The following is a 14,138-nucleotide window of genomic DNA, read 5'->3' as shown; positions in this document are numbered from 1 at the left end:
CTTCATTAAGACCCCTTACAAGATGCCTGAACACAACGTGCAAGACAAAGAAAACCAGGAGATGAGTAGGATGGTCAGAATTATAACATATCAGTCATGCTTTGAACTAAGGGTTTAGGAAGCATGAGATCTGGATATTAAAGGACAATAACAGCAAAGATGAGAGATGAAAAACTAAGAATATTATCAGCACATACAGAAGGGAAAAGGTCAGTACTTTCAAAAGTTAACAGAGAATTTCAAAATCGTTTGGATGCATGAAATAGATACATGGAAGACGACTGATTCCAGTTTATGTGCTTGAGATACAGAAAAAAACAAAAGTGTTCTCAAAAGAGAACTGGTGTAGAAAAAGAGACTAATAAAGCCATGATAGAGTAATTACAAAAATACTAGGAATTCTCAGATCCTTGTTTTCCATAGCAAAAAGACAAGTCCTGTAGCAAATTTCATAAACTGTTTATTAATTCTGTACATGAGAGTAAGAAAGTTTTCCACTCGAAAAGTTGTCTTTATACATAATAAACTTTTAAGTGGCTCTTTGGACATATGCACTCCTCCTGCCCATTTAAATTGAACTTGGCACTAACAAAACACTGTTTACAGGTCTTAATACTCAACTTCTTTCTACTCAGAAGTATAAAAAAAAAAAGGCTGCCCCACTAATGACCTACCTGAAGAGATGCTTAAGAGGAAGATAGACCTAAAATTGAAGTGCTGGAATTCCAAAAGATGTTAATTCACACTGCTGCCCTTGAAAACTTCCACAGAGCAGCACATAAAGTTCAGAAGAGTGAATACTATACTTTAATTATTTTAACTCCAGGAAGAGGGCTGTAGGGGTGCTACAAGTAAAACACCACATTAGAAACAGGGCAAGATGAGGATAACAGTAAGACCTCTACCAGAGCCAGTGCTGTGTTATTGTTACTCCACTGCAAGACAGCAAACTACCCGGCAGAGGAAGCATGTTAGTCGCCCTTATTCCCCACGGGCTTGTAACAGGGCATAAGTAGCACTATACCTAGTAAGAGGTGTGTTCAAAGAACGTGACTGACTGTTTCATTACAGCTAAATGCTACTTGCAACTTCCCAACTGAGAACTGGAAGAATTGCTAAGAAATTTTATATTGATTTTATATTTTATTTTAATTTTATATTAAATAATTTTTGGCAGGTAAATTCAAAAGGAAAAGCAGCAGCAAAGCAGCTTCTCTAATTCTAAGACTGCTTAGGTTTGTAGATTTAATAGGGCTGCTTTCATACTCCAGTTTTAGTCAAGAAGCAAGCAGTGTATCCTATGCAAGTACAAAATAAACTCAAATGGGTCAGCCAAAAACTAGTCAGGGAGAACAATATAAAACCTTAAACCAGATGTCACTGCTACAGTTGTGTGCACAGCAAGTAGTAAGGAAAGATCAGAAAGTCCTGTGCACAACCAAGCTTTGTAAACTTACTGTCAAGAGTTGCCTGTGTTCTAACACCACTGTGCCCGTTCTGTAAACAAAGGAGAAATGAATGAATAAATCATCTTAGAGGTATATTAAATTTTCAGACTGAATCACACATCGAACATGCTTCATGCAAAATTCTATACTCATTCTAAATTGAAAGACCAAAAAAAGGCAGAAAATTAACTTTTTACTGCCTTTAACAAAACCACATAATAGTTGTCTCAAGTGCAAGGTGTCCTGAACATACAGAATCCCATACACTGCCCATACTACACCCATCAGCAGGAGACCTTCCCATGTACTGTATATAACATAAACTTCAGGTTCACACCAATATGAAAGAAAGAATTGCATTAACATATAGGAAATGGTTGTGCTTTTGATCTAATGCAACTCACAATTTTAACTATCCAAGTTACACAGAGACGCCAATTTTTTTCCATTGAAAGATAAGACTTGAGAAGCACCAGTTGTTTTTTGGATAACGCTGGAGTACAGAAGTGGATAGTCTATGCTTGATCCTCACCAGTACATACGAGCTAGTGCAGAAGACAAGTGTGACTGAGCCATTGCATAACAAAGGCCAGAAGTAAATAAACTTACAAACTCTCACAAGTTCCTTAAACATTTAATAAATTAAGTTCTCTTAAAACAAACCTACATTCCATACACAAAGAGAGTAGGTGCTTTTGAATCTCCCAAGAGAGATCCTCTCTGTCCTAGATTAGACCTCTCCCTGTGCTTTTTAAAATAAAAGTTGAAACTAATTCCCACTGGTGTTTAAATCCAACAAGAGAGTAATGCTGGAGGGGCCACAAACAGTTTGGGATCCATTTGCTAGGTGCCATATAAATTTAATAAATAATATACCTTTGGATAAAAACTGCCAAGTTATGGCAAAATACCATGACTAACATTTACATACAGAGATAGTTCCTTTTTTAAAAGCTAAGCTTCAGGGAAGGAAACTCAAGTAGAATGTTAAGTGTTACTAAGAAAAAAGGTCAAACAGCAATTTAAGATGTCAAAACCCATAAAATCAGAGGCTCTTATATCCCCCAAATACAGTATGGGCAAAAATGGCTACACAGTAGGAAAAGCAAAAACAAACAACAGGGTGGGCTTGGGAAGCAAAAATATCACTGGGCTTGGTTAAAAGTATTAACATAGCAGGGTAATACAAGTCTAACACTGATAAGAATATCTCACTTTTTCAAGGTCTTATTTCTGAAATTCACTCACCGTAACTGCGACAGGGGTTGATTCAGACGGAGCCATGGAGCTTTGGTACGCTATCCTACTATGCACAGAAGTCTGGTCATAGGAGGAAGTTGTTGTTACTGGGCTAGTGCTCTGGGATGAGCAGGTCAGACTGGAAGAGGTGATGGCAGAGGTTGTGTAGGTGGACTCCTGTACTGTATTGGATATTGGCAAAGAGGTATTCAAAGGATCACTAGAAAAAGTAAAAATTATTTATCATCTTGGTAAATGACATATTAAACACCTTCATGAAAATATCAGCTCCTATACAGTTATCTAGAACTACCCCTAAACATGCAGTCAAATCTACATTATTTATACTAGAAAATCTAATAATGAGGAAAAAAAAAATATATATATAATTTTTCTTTGGTCCCCAGTAATCACTGCTTCAAAACCATCAGCTGCACTAAGCATCATTCGCTTTCCTCCTGCCAGCCCAACCAAAACAAGAGTTTACACACAAGCACTTTTCAGTCACGTTATTTCTGCCTTCTCAAAGGATAAATTAATGATCATAATCTCTCTTTTTTAAACAACTAGATCTATAAAATCTGGTATATGATGAGAAACACCCATTCTCTTTTTACAATATAATTCTAACGTTACAGTAGCAGTCTAACAGAATGAACTATGCAAAGAGGAAAAAATACTTTAAAACATGCAGGAATGTTTTACTTTCTAAACAGCTTAAATAATTTATAGAACTAGAAATGAATGTGAAAGTTCATTTTTACTAGTATTTCTGAATTAACTTCAAGAAGGTTTTTACTGAAGCCAATTTTTGAATTAATAAGGAAGAAAAAAATGGGTTACTGGTACGTCAGTATTTATCATTGGCTATTTTAGCATTTCAGTAAAAGCTTCTGCATACTGAAAGCCTGGCTTCTTTTCTCATCCCATAGAAGCATCAGATCTGTAATCTGGTGCCAATCTACTAACACACACACATATGGTACAAGGGTCATCTCTTCTGGATAAAAAAGCAGACAAGTTCAGGTTGTGAGGAACAAATACTCAAACAAATTTGAAAATCAGGGCAATTAAACGTGTGAAAGCAATTCTACAAAGGGTGGTTTATTATAAGGTTATTTACATTCATGTCATCTCCAGTTTCACATCAACCCATCCAGGGAGATTTTGATTATCATTAGAAATTTCTCCTTTAAGATGCTATCCACACAAAACACTTAGCCTTACAAGTCATCCTATTTCCCCCTCCCATTACATGGTAACTGTGCCTTGATGTTTTTGGCACAAACTTGACCCCCTAAAGAAGACATGTAAGAATGCACAAGGGGAACTCACACGTACTTTACAGATTTTGAGTACAAGCTATTGTTGGTCGCCTGGCTGGTATTCTCACTGCTTGAAGCTGATCCAAACTCTGGGAGTGCAGGCTCTGATCCAAACTCCAGAGCTCCAAACTGAACATTTAACCCCGTCACATCCGCTGATCCAGGCATCTCCACTGCAGAGGCAGGAATCTTAAAGGAGGAAAAAAAAAGCCATAATTTCTTTGCATGCACTGTCTGTATTAAAGATACCAGTAACTGACACCCTCTCCTCCCTTAACTACAGGCTTCTTCAGTTACTGCCTCAGCCTTCGCTGCTAACTAGATCTGCAACAACCCTCCAGTTTACATCACATAAATTAACTACATTCTTGTAACCTGAAATTAATTCATTGATTCTGTGCCCTGATCTGGAGCTGAAAGAATAAGCCATACTTTTCTACAATATCAAAGTGTCATCTCTGTCCATCCCATTTCAGCCAACCTTCATCTTGTGGCTACTACGTCAATCCAAAATTACTCAGCAACAGTCATTTTCCACACAGAGCAATCAGATATGTGACTGGAAAAGACAATCCAAAAGACTGTATTTTGGACCTTGAAACTATCCAGCTTAGAATTTCCCGCTTTATAAACAAGAAATATACCATGGTCTTTGCTCTCCTTCTCCCTAGCAACTTATATATAGAATAGAAACATAGAATCATTAAGGTTGGAAAAGACCTTTAAGATCATTGAGTCCAACCATAAGCCTAGCACTGCCAAGTCCACCACTAAACCATTTCCTCAAGCATCACATCTACCCTTCTTTTAAACACCTTCAGGGATGGGGACTCAACCACTTCCCTGGGCAGCCTGGTCCAATGCTTGACCACCCTCTCAGTGAAGAAGTTTTTCCTAATATCCAACCTAAACCTCCCCGGTGCAGTTTGAGGCCGTTTCCTCTCATCCTATCGCTTGTTACTAGGGAGAAGAGACCGACCCCCACCTCGCTACAGCCTCCTTCCAGCTAGCTGTACAGAGCAATAAGGGCTCCCCTCAGCCTCCTCTTCTCCAGACTAAACAACCCCAGCTCCCTCAGCCGCTCCTCACCAGACTTGTGCTCCAGACCCTTCACCAGCTTCGTTGCCCTTCTCTGGACACGCTCCAGCACCTCGATGTCCTTCTTGGAGTGAGGGGCCCAACACTGAACACAGGACTCGAGGTACGGCCTCACCAGTGCCGAGCACAGGGGCACCATCACCTCCCTGGTCCTGCTGGCCACACTATTTCTGATACAAGCTTTTGTATGTTTTTGCACTTACTAAAGACAAGCCACCACTCAATTACTCACCTTGGATGCTGGAGTTATCCTTCGTTTTGGTGGTTTTATCTGTTTCTGCTGGGTTTGATGGGCCGTCACTGCTTGGTTATCCATAGATATAGTGGGGAGCTGTAACATTTTGCTAACAGCTGTAGAGGTGTCTACTGGCGATGGCTCACGAAGTTTTACCTGGGAGGAGAAGGACTCCAGCCCAGGAGGAGGAACAGGAACTGCCTGCGTTTGCTGCTGCTGTCGCTGGGTCAGCTGGCTCAGAACTGGGGATGGTTCAGGCTGGGATTTAAAGTCTGGTCAGCATTGGAAAAAAGAAATATCAAAATCAAAATCAAAGCATTAAACTCTGCTTTTCATGCTTCTACTCTTTATGAAAGAATCCAGGTGACTTGACATACTCAACAGCTATGATTTTATAGAGTGTGCAAGTCTCTTTCATACATCACACGAGTTTCACATTGAACATTACCACTGCAATAAGGCCAACATTTGATATTCTCTACTTTAAATGAACAGCTGCAGGAAAGTATTACTTAGCTTTCTTCAAAAATATGAAAATAAACCTATCTATACAGTCACATAATATTATCACACATTAGTCCTCAAAAATTGTTATGGATTATTTTAATCAAACACTGCAAGTTTCACCGCAATTAACTGTGCCGATAAAATGTGATTACTTCCAAGGGGTCTGGAGATGGAATACAGAAGTATTATGAGATAGGATTTCCTGCCCCTACAAAGAAGATTCTCAACACGAATAGGAAGCCATCTACCATCTCAATCTGGCTGGAAGTCAAGAGACGCTGAACACTGACACAGGTTTTTTTCCAAGTCTTCTCCTTTTGCTCAAAGCGAGGCAGTGGATCAGAGCACTGGTCAACAACCCTAACAGATCCACAGCATTTGCAATGTGAAGGTTTTTTTCATTCAGTTGGTAAAGTGCATTAGAAAGCAACTTAAAACGTACATAAACATATTTGCTACCAAATTTGCTGCTTATCTATCTGGAAACATATACACATCCACATTAGATAGATACAAGAGCTACCACTCTTCACAGTGAGAATACTGCTAGTAACTGCACTGCAAAAACCAAGCTTGTGTCATTTTCACTGTTTCCACTAATTTTACTCAATTAAATGAAAAATCCATAGAATTATGAATAGACAAAATAGGTAGAGTGTATCATTCTCAGCACACTAGGGAAAGAACACTGAGAAGCGATGCACATTATGAAGAAATTACACAGTGCTCATTCAAAACTCATGTAATCATTAGAAGAGGAAAAATTAGGGGCAAAAAAAAGACAAAATATGGTACAACCTTGTAGTCAGCTAGAAGCAGCATGGACACAATGAAAATAAGTATTTTCCAGGATTTATTGAGAAACAAAGTCACATCAAAGTTCCACTTAAATATTCAAGCACATAAAATCAAAGATGTCATTACATGAAAGCTCAACAACTTCTAAAGATGCAATGACATTTATGGATAGGCTTAAGCCTATCAAAACTTAGTTTGTGATATACTCATAATGTCTATTACCAGCAACTAAGTGTAACTCTTACAATGTTGTAACCAATTGTATTATTAGGGTTACATTTTTTTGAAAAAGTCTTTCATTAAGCCCATTTTAAACTGTCATTGACATTAAGAAATCTTACAGGCTAATAGAGAGAAAAAGAGAGAGAAAGCTATGTCAAAGCACTTACCAAACTGACTAAGGACTGAGGACTGAGTAATGGGTGGCTTTAGATCCCAGGATGACGTGGTAGTTGTGGTAGTAGTGGTAGAGCTACTATTGTTTTGTTGAGAGGTAAACTGACCCAATCCTGGAGATTTCAACTGGTCCAAGATTTGGGATCCAGTAGAGTTTGCCAATTTAGAGGATCCAAGTTCTCCAAAGCCAGAACAAAGAACTGCGGACTACCAAAAGACGAAAAAGAAGAGGGGAAGGAGCGGAGTTAAGTATTTCATAAATAATTTGAACATAACCCTAGGGTCAATGCCTACAGCTGCTATTTGGCAGCAACTAAAACCTCTTCAGCCCTAGACTACTAACAAATGACCAATAAAAAAATTCAGCAGTTGAAGCATATGGCCAGATCTTCTCTGGTTATCACTGATACAATTTCCACCACTGTGACTGCAACAATATTGATTTACTTGAATCCAGGCATCTCAAAACAGCATATATTTACTAACAGTTGAACTGATTTTCAGAGAATAAATATAAGTGCCCAATTTTAAGCCTTCACAATTGACTCAGCAACAGGCAGGTTTCCACAAAAAGCAGTCAGGTATGTGCTTGGAAATAACACATCATAGTTTTCTGGCATAGACCTCTTCACTACAAACAAATTATTTCATCCTAAACCAGCATGCAGTAGAAGCATCTGCTCTCTACTCAAAAATTAATACAAGTACTTCATGTAAACTGAGAAACAACTACTAGAAAAACCAGAAAAAAGTAATCTTTTTTTTTGTGTGTGTGTGAATTCCATTCCTTCAACATTTGCAACCTGAATTTTACAAATACTGAAACGTCTCATGAAATGACCAGTACTGGAAAAGTTGTTTAACCTGAAACATCTACTCATGAACAATATTTGGAAAGCATAAGATAATTTTACCAGACTTTGAGGAGAATAAGAGTTTACAGCACTGGAGCTGCCAGTTCCTGATGCCATCTGGGTGCTGTGCTGAGAATTTGTGAAGACTAGGGCCTGGCCAAAGGTCTGCTGCTGGGGAGCCTCAAATGAGTTGCCTTCTGCCTCTTGGGTAGAAGCCACAGGTTTTTGAAGCAGTGTGAGCAAATCAATGCTGTAAGAAAAAGCAAAGTTTAGCTGGAATAAACACGATGATTAGGCTGCGTTGAAACTGAAGAAAGGACTGACAATACTAAAGCTGCTGTATCAGCAACAGAATTATTACTGATTAACAGTCTTTTCAAATATTTCTCTTCTGCCATACAAAAAGGGGTAGAACAGAGGTTTTTGCCAGAAAGTAATATTCTGCTAGCCGAAATCTTCCACTACAGTTAGAATATAAATTATCTTTGCATTCTTTTCAAACATTATCAAATTTATAATATCATGCATCACATAAATAACCTATATGATTAATATAACCAAGTAACCGGAGACAAGCCATAAAAGATACATCATGTTTAAGTGGATCCTGCCTGCAAACGCGTTATATATATTGATAATACACATTCTTTGTATATCATGCTATATCTTTAAAAAGAGCAAGGGATCAAAGTTCTACCTCTGTATAGGGTGGGTATGAGGACAGTACAGAATAAAGCCACACATGCAGTGATTGAATGAACATGCGATGACAGGGAAGTCACAAGAGCAGCAGAAATAAAAGCTAAATTTCTCAGACAGTAGGCACATATCCAAAATTACTCTACTACGCATACCTGAGCAGGATGAGAAACATGAATTTTCTCATATTTACCACAGCTTACTAACCCTTACCACATGTGTAGCACGGCTTACTAATCCCCTACCACACGTAAGGGCGTGGTAAGTCTGGAGTACAGCAGCACAGCTGTATCAGGATGTTTGGAACTATTAGGCTATCCAGTTTTCAGATCTGATGGTATCCAACTACCAAAGTGTTCATCACACGACTTTAACCTGTTTTCCTGGAACCTGAGGCTATGCAGGCAAGTGATTCCATAACATCGTCAGGCAGGCATTCAGTGAAGACAAAGGCAGGCAAAGGAAGGCAGCAACTGCATAATTTTTGGTTCTCTATCTGAACTCTGTATCATCAGTTAAGGCAAGTTAACTGTGACGCTTACCAGGAAATTCACCTTCTTGCCTATGCAGGCTTTTCTGTTAACACATTTGTCAAAGCACTACGTTCTGAACACTTTCTGCATCTACAGAGGCAGGCTTTCCATTTTCTGGACAGCAAAGCCAGAGCTTCCTTTTCAACAGCAGAAAACTTTTCTTCCCAGCTACTTTTGTTCCTGTCTATAAGCACTCTTTGTGCAGAAGACAGGGTCTTCTCACTATTAGGCTTGTGGATTTGGCAAGTTTGGCTCCGCTTCCGTAGTCAATAATAGGTAACGCAGGAACCCATAAAACCAATGATTTGCAAGCAAGGCTTTCATAATTTTGAAATTAGCCTGACCAACCTCTGACCAGGGCTGCCCTGTGTTTTATTCAACGTTTTACACATGCAAGCTAACATTGCTTCACCAAGCAGAAGGTTTTTAAGGTATAGAGAAAACATGGAAGAAGAGCTTACCTTTGCCCAGGAGTCACATGATTCTCAGCTGGAACAGAGGAAGCAGTGAAGACTTTTGTTTCAGAAAGCTGAAAAAGAGAGGCAGAAGAGGAGGCATTTTAATCATACACATGCTCATACTTCACTGGGCAACATCTGCAGAAATTCCATCTTAGTCATGCACCTTCAAGACAAAAGTAAAGTCAAACTACCATTACAACCAGTTATGCTGCAGGTCCACTTAAAAAGACAAAAACACGTAGTCAAACTTCAGCAAAGTCTTCTCCACAGAGTCAACTACCAATTTAATTCAAGTGTTAGGAAATTTGATCTACCAAACACACACACCAATGTAACTCCATCAGTTTGGGCAATAGTTGAAACTGAAAAATATACCAGTAGAAAGTAATTAACATGACAGCTGGTGTATCATCAGTGTAAAGATACCTTGTGCAGACATAATTTAGGACTCCATAGAGCAGCTCTGATAAATCCTGCTGCAGGAGTCTAACACATTGCACTGTTCCCACTCATTTCATGTATCCCTGTGTTTTACATTTCAGCTCACATCACCAGTAGAGGCAGATTTGCACTCAGGTATGTACCGTGAACTACCATTCGTGGTTCCTTCTTGGCATTTCTGCTAGGGGTGGCAACAACATCTTAAACTGACTGCTCTGCGAGCATGAGTTTGGAAACAATAATAAAGGGAGAACCATGTAATTGCTTATATTAGTACAACCAGTCAGACCATCCACAGCAAAAAACTGCACAGCTTTGACCATGCTGCTACAATAAAGATAGATACTTGCACAGGTAGGTGGGGAAGGGGAGCTGGTTGGTTGGGGTTTTGAGGGGGAAGGGGGTGTTGTGGTTTAACCCTAGGCAGCAACCGAGCATCACACAGCCGCTCGCTCACCCTCCCCCCCACCAGTGAGATGGGGGAGAGAATCAGAAGGGCAAAAGTAAGAAACCTCATGGGTTGAAATAAGAAGAGTTTAATAGCTGAAATAAATAATAAATTAGTAATAATAATAACAATTAATAATAATAACAATATTGTTGTTGTTGTTGTTGTTGTTATTATTATTATTATTATTATTATTATTAAAGGAAAACAAAAAGAAGAGGAACAAAACTGAGGAAAAACAAGTGATGCAACCGCTCACCATCTACCACCCAGCCTGTCCCTGAGCAGCGATTGCTGCTCACTGGCCAGCTCCCCCAGTTTATATACTGGGCATGACGCCATGCAGTATGGAATAGCCCCTTGGCCAGTCTGGGTCAGCTGTCCTGGCTGTGCCCCCTCCCAGCTCCTTGTGCACCTGGCAGAGCATGGGAAGCTGAAAAGTCCTTGACTGGTGTAAGCACTATTTAGCAACAACTAAAACATCAGTGTGTTATCAACATTATTCTCATCCTAAATCCAAAACACAGCAGCACTATAACAGCTACTAGGAAGAAAATTAACTCTATCCCAGCTGAAAGCAGGATAGGGGGTGATTTTGGTTTGTAGGGGGGAGGTTGGTTGGTTGCTGCTTGGGTTTTTTTTTTTTTCACCTTTTCTTTCAAAAAAATAGTAGTTAAACAGCTACAACTGTAGCTTCCCTTGGAAGGCAGTCCTGAAGGGAAAAGGAGTCTAGGAAGGCTGGATGTTCTTCAAGGAGGAAGTCTCAAAGGCGCAGGAGCAGGCCGTCCCCATGTGCCATAAGTCAAGCAGGCGGGGGAGAAGACCGGCCTGGCTGGACAGAGAGCTTTAGCTGGAGCTCAAGAAAAAAAGGAGAGCCTACCACCTTTGGAAGAAGGGGCAGGTGACTCAGGGGGATTACAAGGATGTTGTGAGGTTATGCAGGGAGAAGATCAGAAAGGCGAAGGCCCAGCTAGAACTTAAACTGGCCACCACTGCATAAAAAGAACAAAAAAAGTTTTTATAAATATATCGGTGACAAAAGGAGGGCCAGGGAGAATCTCCCTCCTTTGTTGGATGTCACGAAGGACGAGGAGAAGGCAGAGGTACTTAATGCCTTCTTTGTCTCAGTCTTTAATAGTCAAGCTAGTCATCCTCGGGTTTTTCAGGCCCCTGAGCTGGGAGATGGAGATAGGACACAGAGTGAAGTCCCAGTTGTTGAAGAGGTGGCAGTCACCGACCTCCTCCTCCACCTGGATGCCCACAAGTCCATGGGGCCAGATGGGATCCACCCGAGGATACTGAGGGAGCTGGCAGAGGAGCTTGCCAAGCCACTCTCCATCATGTATCAGCAGTCCTGGTCAACTGGGGGGGTCCCAGATGACTGCAATTTAGCGAATCCGATGCCCCTCTACAAGAAGGGTCGGAAGGAGGATCTGGGGAACTACTGGCCTGTCAGCCTGACCTCGGTGCTGGGGAAGGTCATGGAGCAAATCATCTTGAGTGCCATCATGCGGCACGTGTGGGACAACCGGGGGATCGGGCCCAGCCAGCATGGGTTTATGAAAGGGAGATCCTGTTTCACCAACCTGGTCTCCTTCTATGACAAGGTGACCTGCTTAGTGGATGAGGGGAAGGCTGTGGATGTTGTCTACCCGGACTTTAGTAAGGCCTTTGACACTGTCTCCCACAGCATTCTCCTGGAGAAACAGGCTGCTCACGGCTTGGATGGGTGCACTCTGCGCTGGGTTAAAAACTGGCTGGACGGCCGAGCCCAGAGAGTGGTGGTGAATGGAGTCAAATCCAGTTGGCGGCCGGTCACGAGTGGTGTTCCCCAGGGCTCAGTACTGGGGCCAGTCCTGTTCAATATCTTCATTGATGATCTGGATGAGGGGATCGACTGCACCCTCAGTAAGTTTGCAGATGACACCAAGTTGAGTGGAAGTGTCGATCTGCCAGAGGGTAGGAAGGCCCTGCAGAGGGACCTGGACAGGCTGGATCGTTGGGCCAAGGCCAACTGTATGAGGTTCAACAAGGCTCAGTGCCGGGTCCTGCACTTGGGTCACAACAACCCCATGCAACGCTGCAGGCTTGGGGAGGAGTGGCTGGAGAGCTGCCTGGAGGAAAAGGGCCTGGGGGTGCTGGTTGACAGTCGGCTGAACATGAGCCAGCAGTGTGCCCAGGTGGCCAAGAGGGCCAATGGCATCCTGGCTTGTATCAGGCATAGTGTGGCCAGCAGGACCAGGGAGGTGATGGTGCCCCTGTACTCGGCACTGGTGAGGCCGCACCTCGAGTCCTGTGTTCAGTGTTGGGCCCCTCACTCCAAGAAGGACATCGAGGTGCTGGAGCGTGTCCAGAGAAGGGCAACGAAGCTGGTGAAGGGTCTGGAGCACAAGTCTGGTGAGGAGCGGCTGAGGGAGCTGGGGTTGTTCAGCCTGGAGAAGAGGAAGCTGAGGGGAGCCCTTATCGCTCTCTACAACTACCTGAAAGGAGGTTGTAGTGAGGTGGGAGTCGGTCTCTTCTCCCTAGTAACGAGTGATAGGATGAGAGGAAACGGCCTCAAGCTGCACCGGGGAGGTTTAGGTTGGATATTAGGAAAAACTTCTTCACTGAGAGGGTGGTCAAGCATTGGAACAGGCTGCCCAGGGAAGTGGTTGAGTCCCCATCCCTGGAGGTATTTAAAAGATGGGTAGATGTGGTGCTTAGGGACATGGTATAGTGGTGGACTTGGCAGCGACAGGTTAACGGTTGGACTCGATGATCTTAAGGGTCTTTTCCAACCTTAATGATTCTATGATTCTATACTTCCTAGGGCTAATTCATTTCTATTGACAGGAATACTTGCAAATCAGAATAGGTCTTAAGCCAGTACAGGTTAGGTTTAACAAGATAAAAAGACATGCACGTATAATGGTTATATTTTAAATTAAATTTGCACAAAATCACCCTTAACTGTTTTCGTGTAGCTTTGTATTTAGACTAAAGAATAACCAACCTATTCAAACACTTGCAAAGAATCCCTTTAGAATGTGACGTCTGAATACAGCTCTTTCAGGAAATTATGCATTTTTAATTGCATACATCACTAGCAGCCCAGTTTAAAGGACATCACGGACATGGGCCAATTTCATCTGCCATACCACAGGCAGCTCTACTGAAAGCATGTATATCCCTGAACACAGTCGTCTGATTGGGATTTTCCTAGAAAACACTGTTGAGTTAAGCAGGACTCAGAAGGGCTGACTGGAGCCATCACTTACCACTCACAGGCAAAGTTCAAAAGTTTCATGTACTCTCCTAGCACTCACTTATGTGCAACACACTGTGTCATGAAAAAATGAGTACCACCACAGTTCCTCCCTCCATTTCCTTCCCTTCCCTTGCTGCCAATACAACATACTTTAATCTGATCTTTCTGGAACACAACTCTGTCCTGTGCATAATGCTGCCAGTCTGCAACTCTATGTACTGACCAAAACAAAGAAAGAAGATTCAGCTCAAACATATTTCCAATTAAAAAGGATGTTTCTCTATTGTTCACCCCTTTCCCCACTGTACGTGTTCTTCTAGAACAACATGTACTGTACTTTTTGTAGTGTTTTGTAGTGTTATGAGACTCCTGCATTACATGGCACAAGGAGGTCAGCTAATGGCATGAG

The 14,138-nt window shown here is 41.5% G+C and overlaps 1 protein-coding gene and 2 non-coding genes across 11 annotated transcripts in view; all 3 read right to left on the bottom strand.

The window, feature by feature from the left end:
- The window catches only part of LOC148054913 (ubiquitin-associated protein 2-like), a 103,136-nt gene that overhangs the window by 67,056 nt on the left and 21,942 nt on the right, over positions 1–14,138 (bottom strand). For 7 of the 9 annotated variants that reach the window (XM_087763694.1, XM_087763695.1, XM_087763689.1 and 4 more), the window contains 7 exons: positions 9,594–9,661; positions 7,961–8,150; positions 7,040–7,253; positions 5,343–5,617; positions 4,023–4,201; positions 2,697–2,907; positions 1,458–1,497 (listed from right to left, as the gene is read on the bottom strand). In XM_087763694.1, the coding sequence (XP_087619820.1) occupies positions 1,458–1,497; positions 2,697–2,907; positions 4,023–4,201; positions 5,343–5,617; positions 7,040–7,253; positions 7,961–8,150; positions 9,594–9,661 (1,177 nt within the window). The remainder of the gene's footprint in view (positions 1–1,457; positions 1,498–2,696; positions 2,908–4,022; positions 4,202–5,342; positions 5,618–7,039; positions 7,254–7,960; positions 8,151–9,593; positions 9,662–14,138) is intronic. The other 2 variants (XM_087763691.1, XM_087763692.1) reach the window with 1 other exon arrangement.
- On the bottom strand, positions 4,518–4,606 carry LOC148054915 (small nucleolar RNA SNORD121A). The gene has a single exon (XR_015706146.1). It is a non-coding gene; the product is annotated as a small nucleolar RNA SNORD121A (small nucleolar RNA).
- On the bottom strand, positions 7,582–7,665 carry LOC148054914 (small nucleolar RNA SNORD121A). Its single transcript, XR_015706145.1, has one exon. It is a non-coding gene; the product is annotated as a small nucleolar RNA SNORD121A (small nucleolar RNA).

This window comes from Nipponia nippon, unplaced genomic scaffold (genome assembly GCF_047370975.1).
Source record: "Nipponia nippon isolate SJK-2023a ecotype South Korea unplaced genomic scaffold, ASM4737097v1 scaffold_29, whole genome shotgun sequence".
Classification (NCBI taxonomy): domain Eukaryota; kingdom Metazoa; phylum Chordata; class Aves; order Pelecaniformes; family Threskiornithidae; genus Nipponia; species Nipponia nippon.
This window is presented reverse-complemented; position numbering and strand designations above follow the sequence as displayed.